The sequence below is a fragment of the Felis catus genome, chromosome D3, assembly GCF_018350175.1.
Source record: "Felis catus isolate Fca126 chromosome D3, F.catus_Fca126_mat1.0, whole genome shotgun sequence".
Lineage (NCBI taxonomy): Eukaryota > Metazoa > Chordata > Mammalia > Carnivora > Felidae > Felis > Felis catus.
This window is the reverse complement of record NC_058379.1, coordinates 67,008,941-67,028,070: the sequence shown is the minus strand read 5'-3', so window position 1 is coordinate 67,028,070 and position 19,130 is coordinate 67,008,941. Positions and strand designations below refer to the sequence as shown.

The 19,130-nt window shown below is 41.4% G+C and overlaps 1 protein-coding gene across 4 annotated transcripts in view; it reads left to right on the top strand.

The window, feature by feature from the left end:
- Positions 1-4,872: 4,872 nt before the first annotated feature.
- The window catches only part of PIAS2 (protein inhibitor of activated STAT 2), a 101,184-nt gene continuing 86,926 nt past the window's right edge, over positions 4,873-19,130 (top strand). For 2 of the 4 annotated variants that reach the window (XM_045042207.1, XM_045042213.1), the window contains exon 1: positions 8,502-8,668. In XM_045042207.1, coding sequence (XP_044898142.1) covers positions 8,645-8,668 — 24 coding nt within the window. In that variant the 5' untranslated portion in view covers positions 8,502-8,644. Of the gene's footprint in view, positions 4,927-8,500; positions 8,669-19,130 lie in introns of those variants that run through there. The other 2 variants (XM_045042210.1, XM_045042216.1) reach the window with 2 other exon arrangements.

Below are 19,130 nucleotides of genomic sequence, written 5' to 3'. Positions count from 1 at the left end.
ATCTCCTCACAAATCTCCATATTGGTTTTTAGTCATTTGATCCTGTTTTCTGGCATGTCTGGTAATTTCTGAGCACATGTCAGGCAATGTGTATAAATTATATATTAGTTTTCCCCTTCATTAGTTTCTTCTTATGTTTAGTATGTCTTTCTTCTTACTTTCCTTGGATATTTTACTGTTCTCTTATTTAAAGTTGTTCAGGTCAACTGATCACCAGCTTTTTTTTCCCCTAACTGTAAATTTAAGGTTAAATTTCTCTATAACTGTAGTTATAGGTACAACTCAGGGATCTTTTTTTTTTTTTTTTAATTTACATCCAAGTTAGTTAGCATATAGTGCTATAATGATTTCAGGAGTAGATTCCAGTGATTCATCCCCCATGTATAACACCCAGTGCTCATCCCACCAAGTGTCTTCCTTAATGCCCCTTACTCATTTAGCTTCTCCCCCCTCCCACAACCCAAGCAACCCTGTTTGTTCTCTGTATTTAAGAGTCTCTTATGTTTTGTCCCCCTCTCTGTTTTTATATTCTTTTTGCTTCCCTTCCCTTATGTTCATCTGTTTTGTATCTTAAATTCCACATATGAGTGAAGTCATATGATATTTGCCTTTCTCTGACTGACTTATTTTGCATAGCATAATACCATCTAGTTCCATCCATGTTGTTGCAAATGGAAAGATTTCATTCTTTTTGATTGCCGAGAATACTCCATTGTGTATATATACCACATCTTTATGCATTCATCTATCGATGGACATTTGGGCTCTTTCCATACTTTGGCTGTTGTCAATAGCACTGCTATAAACATGGGGGAACATGTGCCCCTTCGAAATGGCACACCTGTATCCCTTGGATAAATACCTAGTAGTGCAGTTGCTGGGTCGTAGGGTAGTTCTATTTTTAACTTTCTAAGGAGCCTCCATACTGTTTTCCAGAGTGGCTGCACCAGTTTGCATTCCCACCAGCAGTGCGAAAGGGTTCCTCTTTCTCTGCATCCTTGCCAACGTCTGTTGCCTGAGTTGTTAATTTTAGCCATTCTGACTGGTGTGAGGTGGTATCTCATTGTGGTTTTGATTTGTATTTCCCTGATGATGAGTGATGTTGAGCATTTTTTCATGTGTCTGTTTGCTATCTGGATGTCTTCTTTGGAGTGTCTATTCATGTCTTTTGCCCATTTCTTCAATGAATTTTTTTTGGGGGGGTTGTTGAGTTTGATAAGTTCTTTATAGATTTTAGAGACTAACCCTTAATCTGATAGGTCATTTGCAAATATTCTCTCCCATTCCATTGGTTGCCTTTTAGTTTTGGTGATCAGAGATTTTGATATGTAGTATTTTCATTACCATTCAGGTAAATAGTTTAAAATTTTTCATAGTGATATTTCCTTTGACTCATAGGCTATTTAGAAGGGTATTTCTTCATTTCCAAAAATGTCGCAATTTTCTAGTTATCTCTTACTGAGTTTTAGCTTAATTGTGCATAAGTCATAATCTGTATGATTCCAATCCTTTTAAATTTAGTGAAAATCAACAACAAAAAAACCCAAACAACCTGATTTTAAAAATTGGTAAAGGTTTTGAGTAGACATTTCTTCAAAGAAGATATACATGTGGCCCATAAGCACATGAAAAAGTACTTACATTAGTAATCATTAGGGAAATGCAAATCAAAACCATAAGGGAAATGCAAATCAAAACCATGCTCCTATTAAGATGGCTACTATTAAAAAAAAAACAGAAAATAACAAGTGTTGATGTCGATGTGGAACATTTGAAGCCTTGTGCACTGCTGGTGAAAATGTAAAATGGTGCAGCCACTGTTGAAAACAGAATGGCAGTTCCTCAAAATGTAAAAACAGAATTACCATATGACTCAGCAATTCCACTTCTGGGTATATCCTGAAAAGAACTGAAGGCAGGGTCTCAAAGAGATATTTCTATACCCATGTTCATAGCAGCATTATTCACAATAGCCAAAAGGTGGAAGCAACTTTCTATGAACGGAATGTCTGCGTCCCCCACCACCCCACCCCCCCCGACCCCAAACCCATCTGTGTTAAAGCCCAGCTCCCAATTTGATGGTAGTTGGAGATGGGGCCTTTAGGAGGTAACTGGGTTTAGCTGAGGTCACGAGAGTGAAAGCTCTAAGATGGGATTAATGCCCTTATGAGAAGATGAAGAGACCACAGCTCTTTCTACCGTGTAAGAATACAGCAAGAAGGCAGCTATCTGTAAACTAGGAAGCAGGCCCTCATCAGACACCAAATCTGCTGGCACCTTGATCTTGAACTTCCCAGCCTCCAGAACCGTGTATGTGTGGGGGGAAGTTGTTGTTCAAGCTACCCGGTGTGTGAGATTTTGTTTTGGTAGCCCAGACGAAGACACAACCTGTGTTGACATATGAACAAAATATTGTATATACATACAATGGAATATTATTCAGCTTTAAAAAGGAAGAGAATTGTGTCCTATGCTACAACATCGTTGAACTCTGAAGACATTATGCTGAGGAAAATGAGCCAGTCACAGACACAAAGGCCCTATAATTCCACTTACATGAAGTACCAGGAGCAGCCAAATTCATGGGGAAAGCAGTATCGTGGTGGCCAGGGGTCAGGGGCAGAGGAAAATGGGGAGTTATTTTTAGATGAGTTTTGGTTTGGAAAGACAAAGTTCTGCAGATGGATGGTGGTGATGGTTACGCAACAGCGGCTATTCTTTTTTTTTTTATTAAAAAATTTTATTTTAATGTTTATTTTTGAGAGAGACACTGCAAGGGAGGGGGGGAAGGGCAGAGAGAGGGAGACACAGATTCTGCAACAGGCTCCAGGCTCTGAGCTGTCAGCACAGAACCTGATGCGGGGATTGAACTCACAAACGGTGAGATCATGACCTAAGCTGAAATTGGATGCTTAACCAACTGAGCCACTCAGGCACCACAACAGTATGACTATTCTTAATGGCAGTAAGCCGTACACTTAAAATGGTTTAAGATGGTAAATTTTATGTGTGGCTTATTACAATTTTTTAAATTGTTGAGACTTGATTCATGGTCAGTGTATGTTTAATTTTTGCAGATGTTCCTTAAGTGCTTGAAATAACACATTTTCTGCACATTAAAGTCACTTGGTTGAGTTTGTTAATCATGTTCTAACAAAAATCTAGATCTTTAATGATTTTTTCTTTGCCTTTTTGGATCAATTACTAAGGTAGGTATGGTAAAATGCTTCACTGTACTTGTGGATTTATTCTATTTCTCACTGTGGTTCTATGTGATACATGGAAGTCATGCCATCAGTTGCACACAAATTTAAAATTATGTTTTATTGGTGAATTAAATTCCCTTGGGAAATCCCAAGTATGGCCTCCCTATAAGGTATTCAGTTCATTTATAGTCAGTTCCTCCTGATCTAGAGGCAGTTTACTGGGCAGCAGTCGTTTTTAATTTTTTAAATGTTTATTTATTTTGAGAGAGAGCACATGAGAGTAGGGGGCGGGGGAGGGTCAGAGAGAGAGGGAGGGAGAGAATCCCAAGCAGACCCCTGGCTGTCAGTGCCGAGCACAATACTGCGCTCGAGCTCACAAACTGAGATCATGACCTGAGCCAAAATCAAACTGGGACGCTTGGGGGTGCCTGGGTGGCTCAGTCGGTTAAGCCTCTGACTCTTGGTTTTGGCTCAGGTCATGATCTCAAGGTTCTGTGGGTTTGAGCTCTGAGTTGGGCTCTGCACTGGCAGCAAGGAGACTGCTTTGGCTTCTCTCTCTGCTGCTCCCCTGCTCACACTGCCTCTGTCTCTCAGAATAAATAAATAAACTTAAAAAAAAAAAAAGAGTGGGACACTTAATGAATTGAGCCATCCAGGTGCCTCCAGAGGCCATTTTTTAAATCATAACACTCTATCAGTTTCCAGTGAACAAAGTTGGAAAGTTAACTGAAGGTCAAGTTCTCATGCAGGATGGGAAAGGGTTTTGTTACCCTTTCACCTAGTGTTTTTCATCAGTCTGGAAAGTCTCAGGTTTTCTTTCTCCTCACATATTACTTCTGCCTGATTCTGACTTTCTTGTTCTTTGAGGACTCCAATTAAACATCTTTTGGACCTTTTCAACATCATCTCATGTCTCCATGAGATGTCTTCAATATTTTCCTAGGCATTTTCCATTTTTTTTTTTCTTTTGTTTTCTCTGTACTTCCTTCTGACATATGTTCTGGTTATTTTCTCCTAAACTGTGTGTAATATACTACTAAACCTATGCATTGAGCTCTTAAACCTCTCAATTCTGGAATAGAGTTTCTGCTAGGTTATTTTTTTTAAACCTTTTATTTTTTAGTGCAAGCATGCTTTTTATTTCAGTCTTCTGACTACATGTTGGTCATGTTATTTGGAAAATTATCTGTGTCGGGTAATTTGAGGTTTGGGGTGATATCTTCATCTGGAGAGAACTTCAGTTTGTTTCCGCCCAGTGCCTATAGCTTGCCACTCTAGGCCCCGTTTATTCAATATACAGAACTTGAGATTTTATTACTGTTAAACCTGATTGCAATCTGTGGAAGTGCTGATTGACTCCTGGTTCATCTTTACCCTATAGGGTCTTGTATTAAATATGTGGGGTGTTTATTAGACTTTCCATCTTCTGTGGCACTACATTTAGACTTATTTCTCTCTTGCTCAGCAATCCTGCAAAAGTCATAGTTACTTTATAGATTTTACTTTTGGATCATTAAATGCCTTCAGGACAAATGTTTGGTTTCACTGCCTGGAATACTTCCTTCTAATATTTTGGCTGGATAATTCCTTATACAGTATTGGGCATGTGGTTCTGCTTTTCTAACCCAGATTTTTATGTTGGTTTTCAGGTGGTGAGTTGGATCAAATGACCAAGTTGTTTATTATATATGCTGTGTGAAACCATCCTTGCATTACAAAGGTAAGAGCTGTTTATAAGTTAGATGGAAAAACTAATTTTTGTCTAGTTTTGGCATCAAAATTATTATAGCGTTTACAAATAAGTAGAGAATGTTGCTTCATTTTTTAGTTCTCTCCATAGTATTAGAGATCAGATCATTGGTTGCTTCTTGTGGGAGCTTTGACTGGGAAGGGGCAAGAAGTAACTTGGAACTTTCAGGGCTGATGGAAATGTTCTGTATCTTGATAAGCATTTTTCAAAACTAATTGAAGAATTTACTTAAAATATGAGGATTTCATTATATGTAAATTATGCCTTAGTAAAAATTATTGTTCAAATATTAATAATTGTTGAATCTAGTTGGGATATATACAGGTGTTCATTGTATTATGCTTTCAACTTTTCCTGGTGTTTAAAAATTTGAGGGGCTCCTGGGTGGCTCAGTTGGTTAAGCTTCCCACTTGGGCTCAGGTCATGATCTTGCAGTAAATGAGTTCGAGCCCTGCATTGGGCTCTGTGCTGACAGCTCAGAGCCTGGAGCCTGCTTCGGATTCTGTGTCTCCCTCTCTCTCTCTCTCTCTGCCCCTCCCCAGCTCACGCTCTGTCTCTCTCAAAAATAAAACATTAAAAAATAAAATAAAAATTTCAGAATAAAAAGTTGGGGATATGAAGTTAAAAGATAAATTCATTGTTCAGTTTCTTTCATATTAGTTTCAATAACGGTCAAGATCAAACACTATCAGAAGAGTGTTAAGGAGTGAAGAAATGTGATTAAAATAGATGTATGCTTGGCAAAGGAAGAAAGGTGGCTTGGAAATATAGGAGGCTTGAAAATCATGATTATACGGAGGAAGAAATCAGTGGAAAAGAGAGATGTTGAGATCAGGGAGGCTTGATGGGTTTAGAGATAGGAAGGAAAAGGATTAACAAGACAGGTGCTTGGAACTGAATTAAAAACTTCACTGCATGGTCCAACCACGTTAAGTCTTTTCTAAGGACACTGGTATATATTACATGGGTATATGAGAGTCTCTTAATAATTTTATTTTGGTATGTGTTTATCAGCTGTTTAGATATAAAAAAATCATCATCTATTGCTTTGTAAGTTCATAAAGTCATGTATCTTAACTCATTTACTCCTTCACCATCCTGAGTTCAGGAATAATCATTCTTGTTTTATAGATTAGAAAATGAGGTTGTGACTTTGCTAAAGTTACACAGCTAATAAGTGAAAAAGCCACTCCTGAGACTTTTGACTTCATGTAACCTTAGGCCACTTTAATTACAATACTGAGGTTTTAAAATTTGAGCTAGATTAAGGGGGTGGATCAGTCAGGTAATTGCCTTGAACATCAATTCATATAAACTGTTGACACATTCTATCACTGAAAATATGAGGGGGGGGCACCTGGCTGGCTCAGTTGGTGACGTGTGTGACTTTTGAGCTCGGGTGGCAAGTTTGAGCCCCACATTGGGTGCAGAGATTACCAAAAAATAAAATCTTAAACAAAAGGTAATAAGGAGAAAATTGCATTTAATGTAATTCCCCCTGGGGTAATAGTTCTGTGTGTGGCCAGAAGTGGTACTTTGGTATGTGGCCTCAAGTGGTGGTAAGGTTACCACACCTTCCTCCTCCCAACTCTGCTCCAAGGACATTTCGTGCCACATTATAAGGAAGTTAGATTCAAGTAAGTGCAGGGCTTTCTTTCTCATGAGTAGGATACACAAATTTAGACCAGAGCTAAACTGTTTGTGACAGTAAAGAGACAGGCGTCTTCTTTACCCTTTAGCACTCAGGCCTTCCTTAAAACAAGTATTGTAATGAGTATTCAGAGTATAGTTTAGAAAAGATGCCAAGTTAGTAATCTGGTCTAGGGAGACAAAATAGCATCGTATTTCAGATGCTAATAGCAAACCCATCTAAAACTATCTGAAACAGTTATGGAAGGGTATTGGCTTATGCAAGTTGACAAGTACAGAGGTCAAAGTTAATTCTGATAATTGTTAAGGTGATTCTTCTCCATGAGTTGGGCTGGCCCCTCATCGTAGCAAAATAGAGCACTCCACAAGCTAGAAAGTCTCATCTCTCATCACTGCATAAATGGGCCCACTCTTGATCTCATTGGCAAAGCCTAAAAATGCCCTGTAGTAGTGGATTTACAGGTTCAGTTCTGACGTAATCACGTGGCAAGGAAGACATTAGTTATTATTAGGCCTGTCTGGGGCAGCACTTAGAATTCTTTGCAGTCAAACCTGCCTAACCCTACAATGAATACTACAAAACAGGCCTCAGTGAGGCCGTGCTTCTCTTAATTTTGTGTGTATGTTGGTCCCTCTTATGTGTTGTAAGCTTCTTGATGGAAGGATTGTATTATATTCTATTCATCTTTGTTATTCCCTCAAAGCTCCCGGTTCACAGTGGCCTTCACTTAATGCCTGTTGAACAATGTTAAACTCCACTGAGGTATAAACCAAGGCCTAAGGAGAATCAGCGAAGATCGAGGATACGCCACGCTAAGACCCTAAAGTTCATGGTAGAGAGCCAGCGTTAGAACCCACTCTAGATACTGTTCACTCTTTCTTTTATTCATTAAACATCCAGGAAGGAATGGGAAGAAGCACTAGGCAGGAACCGGATTAAACAGGGCCTTGCAAATTATAATAAGCGTTTTAATATTCTGTCGTGGGTGGGTTTCATCCACTTCTTCAAAGAAATTTGAACCCTGTACTTGGTCCGGTGAGTTTTCTCAACAGCTTGACTCAGCATCTTCTCTCATCCTTTATCAGCACGTCAGGGCTGCCATCAAGCTTCCTTCCATCTATTCTGCCCTTGGCATTTCATTCTTTCCTAGCTATCTGATTTCCCTGACCCCTCGACTTTTTAAAAACCAGGGTTCTTCTGAGCGCTCTTATTTCGCTCTCTTATTTCACGTCTCCCCAGTCCCACCGCCCGGCCCTCTCAACTCTGCAGTCCATGACATTCAGTCGCCCTTGAAAGTCGGAAGGAATCAGCCAGGTTAGTACTTTGAGGATATTACCAATCCAAAGAGATCTCACCCATCCTGCACCATTAGATCGGAACAATGGCTTACCCGACACCCATATTTTGATTGTTCCGCTACTACAATGGGGGATGGTTTTATCTGCGGCTGCTTCCTCCAGCTACAGCCACCGTGTGGAAGGGCACCGTTAGAATTTTCCCGAAATGTTGCCGCCAGGAGTCAGGAGTCCCGTTCACCTCTTCTTCCTCTCCGCCGCTCCCCCGGGCCAGGCGCTCCCGCGGGCCGGCCGGTAACGCTCAGTCGCCACCGCGCTTCCAGGGGAGGGAGGCGCCGTGCGGGGCCGAGGGGTGCACGGCCGCAGGCCCGGGCGATGGAAGGCGTGCGGGAGGCTGGTAGGCCGCGGGAGAGGGCGGGAGCCGACGCGCCGCGAACGCCGCGCGACGAGAGCCCGGGCGGAAGACGTGGGCGGAAGGTGGTGGGCCCGGGGGTGGGGGGGGGGGTGGGGGTGGGGGCGCCGGAGGGCGGGGCCCGCGCGCCCCGGGGGCGGAGCTCCCGCGCCGGTCACGTGACAGGCCCGGCGGCGGCAGCGGCGGCGGCGGCAGCGGCCGCGGCGTCTTCAGCGGCGCCCAGTGCAGGATGGTGCTGGAGGCGGCGGCGGCGGCCGTGGTGGCGGCGGCGTCGTTGGCGGCAGCGGGAGGGGGTGCTGTGGCGGCAGCGGCGCCCGCGGGTGGTGTAAAATGGCGGATTTCGAGGAGTTGAGGGTAAGCGGGGGCGCGGGAGTGGAGAGCGGAGGCCGCGGGGGAGGGGAGGGGAGGCGGGGAAGCCGTAGCGTCGCCGGCCGCCACCTCCTTGTTTCGCGGGGACCGGTTGGCGGAGCCGCTAGCCCGGCCCGAGTCCGAGCGGGCGCGGGCGGGGGAGGGGAGGGGAGCGAGGCGGCCGAGGACGCCCGGGCCGCGCGGGGGCGGCGGACCCTGGGCCCCGGCCAGCGGTCGGTGGGTCCGGCCGGGGGTCCGCACACCTGGCGCGGGGCGGGGGCCGCCGTCGGGAGGGGCTCGTTGGGGACCCTCCTGCCTCGTTTGAGGGCTGAGGTGGGAAGCGGGATTTGCTTTTCCACCTTTACGGGGTGTACGTGTGCGTGGCGATTCAGAAGTCTCCACGTTACTCACTTGGTGGGAGACTGTTTTCTGAAACGTGAAGTTGCGTTTAGGAATCCTCTCTTGTGGCTGATGCTACTGTTTAGTGAGATCTGTCACGAGAAAGGCCCCTTCCACCTACCAGTGCTTCCTCTTGAAGAGAAGCGTGGTCTTTGGGGGAGCATTGCTTTTAATAATAATCGACCTTAAACCTTGAATATTTTCTTAGTGCGGTGGTAGAACACCCGCAAAGGCCGTGTTGTCAGGAGGTTTGTGAACTCGTTTTGCTCTTGAGGGAAAACATTTTTTCTTCGTAGCCTTAAAACAAGGTCACAACTTTATTGTTGATATCTTTGTATAGTAGAGGTTTGAAAATGGGTGTGCTGGGGATGGAACGGAAAAGATAGCTTTCTCCGGGCTGCTAACCTTCAGAGTCCTCAACTGAAACAAAACTGTGGTAAACGAACAGAATTTATGTTTTACGGATCCCTGAATTATTGGCGACGTAAATGGATTACTTAAGGACGAAAACCCTGATTTAAAAAAAAAAAAAAAGTCAAAGTAGAGATGAATGTGAACTTGAAATTAACTGCAATCTTTTTGCGTCACAGAGGTAGGATATCAGGGTTACTTTTTTGGAATAGAAAGGAAGAGGAATCCGATAAAAGATTCAATTTTGTATGTTTATTGTTTTTTCGACGAGAGATGGAGTCGGGGAAGGATGTTGGCTGCTTACCTGGCTGATACAGTGGACATCAGCAAAAGAACGGATTGGTGATTCCGATCTAAAGGGAGAGTGTGTTATAGTTTGCAAAATACCTGCCATTTTCCCGTCTTTTGTTTCAAAAAGAATTGCTTAATTCCTAGTGAAAAGTGCATTAATGCATTTTATGCCCCATGTTAGTTTATGCAGAGAACCTTAACAGTAGGTTAAGGGGTGTTCGTGTTTGTAAGTGTAAGGGTTTTTGTGTCCAGAGCCCCAGCTGTGGAGCTTTTAACACCTGTGGAGCTTTTGAAACAGCCAGGCCTGAGCCTCAGCTATGTAAATTAATACGTTAGGTTTAGGATTGGTTGAGAAAACTGAAATTGAGGCTATTTTTTTTTTTTTTAACCTGCAGTATCCTCTTAATTTTTGCGTAGTAGTATATGCATACAACTTATCCTCTTCTAAGGTTTTTGTTGATGAAAATCTTTCCAAGACTTGTGTTAGACTTTTATAAATGTTGTTGGTCAATCTTAATAAAAAGGGGAGGATTTATTTACCGGTAGAGGGCACAAAGGGCAGTCAGTGCTGAGGTTCTAAGTGGAACTGCAAAGTGGTTGGCAACCAAGCAAGCTTTTTTTCTCTTTGGGTCTACCTTTCCCTTCTTCCTTTTCTCTTCCCCCACCTCCTTTCCCCCTTTGGCCCTCTCCTTCTTCCCCCTCCCTCATCTTCCCTTCCACAATTTGTTTTGTGGGTCAGCTGCATCATTTTTTTTGTAAACCAGCTGTCTTTGCTTCTCCCTGCACTTGATGGAAGATGGCCCCTCTTGCACAGTTCACATCAGGTGCCCAACAGAGACTGACTGGGGAGAGTTTTCAGAGGAGGGGAAGGTGTGCAGATAGATGCTGGAAGAGTCATCAATCCCAGTCTTTGCCTTAGTTGCTCAGCAGCACCTTCTACATTTAAAGGTGCACTGTCCCTCTCTGTGCCCTGTCCCCCCCCCCCCATTTCAAACAGTGATGATGATAATGATAATGACAGGTATCCATTGTCATATAGTGGCTATTACATGCCTGGCTGTGGTCTAGGCACTTCATATACTTGTTTAATTCTCAGGACAGTTGTAACAGAATTGTTAGAAGAAATTGTCAGAAGAAATTGAGACAGATTGAATAACCTGACACAGCTTGAGCTGGAAGACCTGAGGTTTTTAACCTCAGATGTGTGGCTTTAGAGTCTATCTTGTGTGCAGTTTCCTGCAGGTCCACCTGGTGCTGCTAGCCATCATCCTGCAATCTGTGAGCTAAACTGAATGATAAATAGCCAATGCCCTTCTTGTGTGACATATAATACTGGAGGGGAAATAGGACAGCTGACTGAAAATCTAATAGAAAGGAAAAGGGGAAGAAACATGTAGGGCATTCTAAATGGTCTCTGCTTCAGAATGTATTCTGAGGATCAGAGAGATAGTCAAGTAAATTAAAGGACCAGGAAAAATAGCCAGCATTAGTTTGTTGGTTAACTTGGCAGTAGAAAAAATAGCCGACCTGGATGTCACGTATTTGGCTGCTAATTCTGCTGCTGAAGGGATTTCCATTATCTTTAGCCATCATCATTCAGGGCTACTCCCTACGGGCATGTATAACCAGAGTAGGTCACTCTGGCTCTGCTGCCCTCTCCTGTACTGGAGGTCAGGAATGCTGGGAAAGGTCATCCTCACTGTTCTTTAGTGACTCCTGTGCCTTTGCTTTGTGAGCTTGGGGTGGGGTGGGGGATATTTGATGAGGCAACGTCTGTGGAACCTTTAGAGGCTGCCAGAGGATCTTAGTTTTTGAGACTGCTGTGTAAGCCAATACCAGAGTTCTTGTCCGGTCATAGCAGAATATGGCAGTCCTATGCTTTGCTGCTTTCATTTTAATAGAATACCAGCACACCTTTCTTCTAGTTCTTCTGAGAGAGAGGGTCTGACTGGCTGAGCTTAGGTGAGCATCCACCTGTGTTCTAATCATCCATGGCCAGAAGGTTAGAGTCCTATTACGCAGACCTGACTCATGAGATTATCTTGATGGATTGGGGGAAAGGAAAGAGCAAGTTCTCAGTATGGAAATTGTGGGCTGAGTAGTCAAGGATGATTATAATGTGTCATGTATTTGAAACTTTCAAGGTGCTAGAGAAGAAATTATTCAATCCACTGTTTGCCCATTTATCGCATTTATGTTGGTAGAAGTTTGTGAATTTACTAGTTAGCTAGTTATGAAAAAACCTGGGACAAGCTCATAAGATCTGATGGCCTGGGCCTCTCTTATTGCCACCTTCCTTTCCCCCCACGATAGTCTGTAGCAGAGCTAAGCACAGAGGCAGAAAAGTGGGGGTCCTGAAGTCCTTCATTCTTTCAACCAGAGTGGCTTTTTTTGTAATCCTTGTCTTTCTCTTCCCGTTGCGTAATTGTATACTGTGGGCTGCGGGTGCAGTCTTTTGGCAGTCTTTCTTAAAAAGGTTCCTGCTAGGGGTACCTGGGTGGCTCTCTAAGTGTGCAACTCTTGGTTTTGGCTCAGGTCATGATCTCACGGATCGTGGGTTTGAGCCCCATATCGGGCTCATGCTGGCAGCAGAGAGCCTGCTTGGGATTCTGTCTCCCTCTCTGTCTACCCCTCCCCTGCTCAAGTGCACACAGTCTCTCTCTAAATAAGTAAGTAAGCAAATACATAAACATTAAAAAAAAAGGTTCCTGCTACTTTAACCTCATTAGTCCACTCTCCTTACTTCCCACCACCCGAGTGTGGGGATGGAGGGGGGATCTATTGCAGTAATTTTTTTTTAAGTCTCTTTTTCCTGTATTCCTCATCCTCATCCTTTTTGTGCATTGAGTTTGTTATCTCTGTGTGTCTCAGAACGAGAGTGAGTGTGTGTGCAAAGTCTTGCTGTATATTTGGGCAAGTGAAAGTGAGTGATCATAACTTTCTTGACAGATACTTGTAAACCAGATGCAGAAGATCGTTTATGCTGAGTCTTAAGTACTTCTAGAACAGCGATTTTCTACCTAGAAAGCTTGAGGATTTGTTTGGTTCTTTACACCTAGGAAGACTTGCCATTCTGGTAGCTTCAGATGCTCTTGGGATGTAGAGGGAGCATCAGAAGTGAATCGGGGATTTGAGGTTAGAGTTCTTCATCTTTCATAATACCCCCCAACTAATGGGCAAGAAAATAGACTAATATATATGACAGATGTAACAGAATCTACCGTATGATTCAAAGCCATCATTGGACACAACTAAAATTTCAAAGATGACTTCACTTGAGATCTTGCCTATGAAAGCAAATTCTCACCTCAATATTTAACTTAAATAGATAATTTTTAATAGTAAGCCAAGATATTCTTAGCTATAGTAGATATTTTTGCATTGGTTTGGTCCTTAGGTCCGTCCCCTCCCTCTAGTAAACATGAATATCTTTTCTGATAAAGCTGGCACTTTTCTAAGTATAAAATTGTCCAAATGTTTCTCTTTTCTCGGCATTTTGCCTTTGTTTTTCTGGATTGCATCTTAGCTAGTTTATTTTTAAATTTTCTTATTGAGATATAGTTGACATACTATAAAATTCAGCCTTTAAAAAAGTGTTTATTTTTGAGAGAAATTTGGGGCTGAGATAAATTGAGAATTATATCTCAATATACATATTGTATATGTATACAATATACATATAATGTACATATACAATACCTATACAATATGTATATTGAGATATAATTCACATGCCATAAAGTTCAGCCTTTAAAAAAAAATGTTTATTTTTGAGAGAGAAAGGGGAGGGGGCCGTCAGCACAGAGCCCGGCATGGAGCTTGAACTCACAAATTGTGAGATCATGACCTGAACTGAAATCAAGAGTGGGATGCTTAACTGACTGAGCCACCCAGGCACCCCTAAAACTAAGCCTTTTAAAGTAGTTTTGGTCTATTCACAAAGTTGTGCAAGCATCACCACCATAATTCCAGAACATTTTTATCACCCCAAAAGAAACCCCATCCTCGTTAGCAGTCACTTCCTGTTCCTTCTTTTGCCCAGCCCTCAGATTCCGGTAATCTTTCTGTCTCTATGGATTTGTCTGTTTTAGACATTTCATAGAAATAGATTCATACACATGGCTTTTTGTGTCTGGCTTCTTTCATTTAACATAACCTTTTCAAGGTTCATGTGGTAGCATGTATCAGTGCTTCATTCCTTTTTTATGGGTGAGTAATAGTCCATTGCATGGAATATACCACATTTTGTTTATTCATTCATGAATTTATGTACATTTGGGTGATATCCACTCTTTGGCTAGTATGAACATGGCTAGTATGAACATGTGTATAAGTTTTGTATGGACATACATTTTCAGTTATTTTGGGTAGTTACATAGGAGGGGCCTTATTGGGTACATGTGGTGACTCGGTTTAAGTGTTTGAGGAACTGCCAAACTTTCGCTACGTCATTTTACATTCTTGCTAGTAGTTATGAGTTCTGATTTCTCCATATCCTCACCCACACAGGTGTAAAGTGGGCTCTCATTGTGATTTTGATTTGCTTTTCCCTGGTGACTAAGATGTTGAGCATCTTTTCATGTGCTTATTGGCCATTTGCATGTTTTCTTTGGAGAAATGTCTATTCAAACCTTTTGCCCATTTTAATTTTTTTATTTTATTTATTATTATTGTTTTTTAATGTTTATTTATTTTTTGAGAGAGAGAGACAGAGACAGAGCACAAGCGGGGAGGGGCAGAGAGAGAGAGAGAGAGGGAGACACAGAATTTGAAGCAGGCTCCAAGCTCTGAGCTGTCAGCACAGAGCTCCATGCGGGGCTGAAACTCACAGACCGTGAGAGCATGACCTGAGCCGAAGTCGGACATCCAACCGACTGAGTCACCCAGGTGCCCCAAACCTTTTGCCCACTTATAAATTGGGTTTTTGTTTTTTAAGTTCAACTTCTTTAAAAAAAAATTTTTTTTTAACGTTTATTTATTTTTGAGACAGAGAGACAGAGCATGAACAGGGGAGGGGCAGAGAGGGAGACACAGAATCTGAAACAGGCTCCAGGCTCTGAGCTGTCAGCACAGAGCCCGACGCGGGGCTCAAACTCACGGACTGTGAGATCATGACCTGAGCCGAAGTCGGCTGCTTAACCGACCAAGCCACCCAGGCACCCCAAGTTCAACTTCTTTATATAGTCTAGATACATGTTTTTTTTTTTTTTTTATCAGATACATGGTTTGCAAGTATTTTAGTCCTTTTTATGGACTGTCATTTAACTTTCTGCATAATGTACTTTGAAATACAATAGTTTTTACATTTTGACAAAGTTTAATTTATCACTTTTTTCTTTTCTTGCTTTTAATTTTGATAAGAAAGCATTGCCTGATCCAATATCATAAAGATTTATGTTTGTTTTCATGTAAGAGTTTGTATTTATAGTTTTAGTTTTTACATTTAGGTTGTTGATCCATTTTGAGTTCATTTTTGTTTATGGGGTGAGGTAGGATTCAAACTTCTTTTGCATGTGGATATCTAATTGCCCAGCATTATTTGTTGAGTTTAAGAAATTGCACAGTGGAAATAAAAGTGATGTGTGGAATCATTTGGTATCATAGTCCAAACTATTCTTTATGAATGTTTACTTTGAATCCTCTGGTAATGTGACTTTTTTCCTAGACTTTATTGGAAGAGTGGTTTGACACAAGAATTTTTGTGACTTTGCAGAGAACAGCATAAGCCTGACATAGCCATTCAGAGTGCTCCATTTGATTATTCATGCAGGTCAATAAAAGCAGTTCTTGATAATGTTGCCAGACAGTTGTTGTTTTCTTTTCTTTCTCTTGCTCTCTTTCTCTCTCCCTCCCTCCCTCCCTTTTTGGTATTAGCTTTGGGATGAGTAGCTCTTGACTGTATGACCGTGGCCAAGTTATTTCACTTTTTCTTTAACCTGGAAGGTGGTTTTAATAATAATTTTTTTAAGTTTACTTATTTATTTTGAGAGAGCGTGCGAGCTTGAGCTTGGGAGAGGTAGAGAGAGGGGAAGGTAAAGAATCCCAAGCAGGCTCCATGTCGTTAGCATGGAGCCTGATGTGGGGTTTGAACTCATCAACCGTGAGATCATGACGTGAGCTGAAATCCAGAGTCAGATTCTTAACTGACTGAGCTACCCTGGTTTTAATAATAGTTTTTATTCTTTGCTCCGTTCCTCATTCCCCGCCCCCCCCCCCCCAAATGAAAGCAATACTGTGTAGATAGTACAGAAAAACTCCTAAGGGAAAGTAAAAGCCCTTCCTTTCTTTCCCAGTAGGTTCCAAGGTTCCATTCCTGATGTAACTGCTTTTAACCGTGTTTGGGGTTTTTATTTTTGGTTTGGTTTGGTTTGCCCTGGTCTCTAGTCACCCCCCCCCCCCCAATTTCGTCATTTGTTTCTTAAATTCCACATGAGTAAAATTGTATTGGTCTCTCTCTGACATATTTCACTTAGCATAATACTCTGTAGCTCCATCGGTGTCATTGCAAATGACAAGATTTCATTTTTTATGGCTAAGTAATATTCTTGTGTGTGTGTGTGTGTGTGTGTGTGTGTGTGTGTGTGTGTGGCCAGCCACATCTTTAACCATTCCTGTATTGATGGATACTTGGGCTTTTTTGTAATTTGTTATTGTAGATAATAATATTGCTGTAAACAATGGGGTGCTTATATCCCTTTGAATTGGTATTTCATATTCTTTGGGTAAAAATCTAGTGATGCGATTGCTGGATCATAGGGTAGTTCTATTTTTAACTTTTTGAGGATCCTCCATACTGTTTCCCAGAGTGGTTGCACCAGTTTGTATTCCCAGCAACAGTGCAGGGAGGTCCATTCCCCTTTTGCCACATCCTTACTAACACTTGTTTCTTGTGTCATTGATTTCAGCCATTCTGGCAGGTGTGAGGTGATATCTCGTTGTAGTTTTGATTTGCATTTCTTGATGATGAGTGATGTTGAGGATCTTTTCATGTGTCTGTTGGCTATCTGTATTTTCTTCTACCAATTACATTTTTTTTTTAAAAGGAGATCTGTTTTATTCCTCTTTGCACACATCAGTGTATGAAGGTGGCTGTCTCCTGACTCCATACATCTCTGACACAGAAATGCTCCCTCACATATGCCCAGTTATTCACCCCTCTTCAGTCTGGGAGAATTGGCAGTTAGTGGGTGGGACAGAAGCTTTACATCTCAGGAAGGTGTTTTTTGTTTTTTGTTTTTTGGAGACATTTTTGTGGGAAGTTTTGGGTCAGGGGGAAACATAAGATCCAAGAATGGGTATTCCATCCTCCATGTTCTTGGGGATATCCAAATCCCAAAGGTTTTCTGAAGAAAGGCGTCTCTCAGCAACCCAGGAAGGGAAAGAACTCAGACCTACTGCCTACATGTAAGTCTGAGACAGAAGAGGGGGTTAAGTGGCAGAGATTACAGACCCAAGGCAGAGGAGTAAAATGCTTGTGGGGGAGCGAAGGGGACAGAGCCCGAGAGGCCCAAGTCGTAAATCCCACCCCCTTCCCAGTTTTGAGCAAAAACTCTTTTTTGTTTCTAATTCTCGTGTTAATTTTACTTTTTATTTTATTTTTTTACATTTATTTATTTTTGAGAGACAGAGCACAAGTCAGGGAGGGGCAAAGAGAGGAGACACAGAATCCGAAGCAGGCTCCAGGCTCTGAGCTGTCAGCACAGAACCCGATGCGGGGCTTGAACTCACAAACTATGAGATCATGACCTGAGCCGAAGTCAGACACTTAACCGACCGAGTCACCCAGGTGCCCCTAATTATTACTTTTCATAATAGTTAAACTTCTGTTTCTTGACTGATCAGTTTTAGACAACATCTTTTCAGTTCCCAGTTCACTTCCCTTTGTTTCTCCTACCTCCACCCGTTGTCTGCTTCTAACCTTCATTTTCTGTTGCATTGTCAAGATTTATAGCTTTTATATTATAACTTTTCTAAGCTTTTCTGTGCTTATATAGGAAGATTGTAGAAATTGAGTACTGATGACCTTCGTAATATGTATCCTGATAGAAATATTAGTCACTGTAAAACCAAGTAATGTGGAGCTATAGAAGAGCTTGTGTTGCTAAACCTGTGCTCCTTTAAGGAGAAATGTAATAAAGTCCTGCTTGGGTGAGGAGAGCTTATGGAAATTATTTTTTAAATTTAATATTATAATGTGTTCTTATATGTAACCATTCAGCTTTTCTTGAAGGTAGGCTTTCTGGAGCTCTCAACCTTCCTTTTCTTATTTGGGCAGCTTGCTGTCTAGTTCTGCTGTACAGCTGTCATCCTGGGCTTACATTGTACTCCTGGATTAGGTCTGTTGCTTGAATCCCATGTCTTTTTTAAATTCCTTTTTTAATATTACTGGAATGTAATCATGAATAGTTGTTTTAGTAAGGACACGTGATGAACAGTCTTAATTTCTTCAGTATCCGAAAAATGACTTGCCTTTGTTTCTGATTGGAAGTTTAGATGTAGAACTATAAATTGGTAGTATGGTTTTTCCTTACGGATTTTGAAAGCTTTACTCTAGGAATTTAAAACATCCAATGTTGCTAATATAGGTCCAGTTACAAATCCGATGGTTATCCTTTTGTAGTCATCTTGTTTAAAATCTTTATGGTGATCTTTTTATCTTTCGTATTTTGTGAAATATGTCTGGTTGTAAGCCTTTTTTCATTCTTGGGGGAGTCACTTTTCAGTTCTAAGACTCACCAGGTCTGGGGACTGTCTTCTATTTCTTTGATAATTTCTTTCCCTCCTTTTCTGTTTTCTGTGAGACTCTTGATGGGTGAATGTTGGACTTCTAGATTGATGTTTATTTGTTTATCTGAAGGTTTCCTTGGTTTTGTTTTTGAACTCTTCTATAGAATTTATTTCAGTGATCGTATTTTTAGTTTATAGAATCTTTTATTTTCTTTCTTTCTTTCTTTCTTTCTTTCTTTCTTTCTTTCTTTCTTTCTTTCTTTCTTTCTTTCTTTCAGTGGCAACTTGTCTTCTTTTTATGGGGAAAAATGCCTTGAACTGAGGATGCTAGTTGCTTTAAAAAGGTCTCTTGAGACAATTCTCTTATTGTAATCGTGGTTTGTGTATTTGGGTACACCATGCTACCCTTTTTTATTTCTTAAATGTTTAAGTTATTTCATAAATACAAAAGATTATTTATAACAGGTGAAGGTACAGGTAAATAAACATGAATATAGCCATCATGTAAGTTAAGAAAATAGTTCATTAGGTCAGCAGGGTGCCCTTTCCTGGTTTAATCCATGATAACATGATATCATGTTATTTTATAGGTATATAAAATCATGTTATATCTATGTAAGTTTTTATGTGCTTAAACATT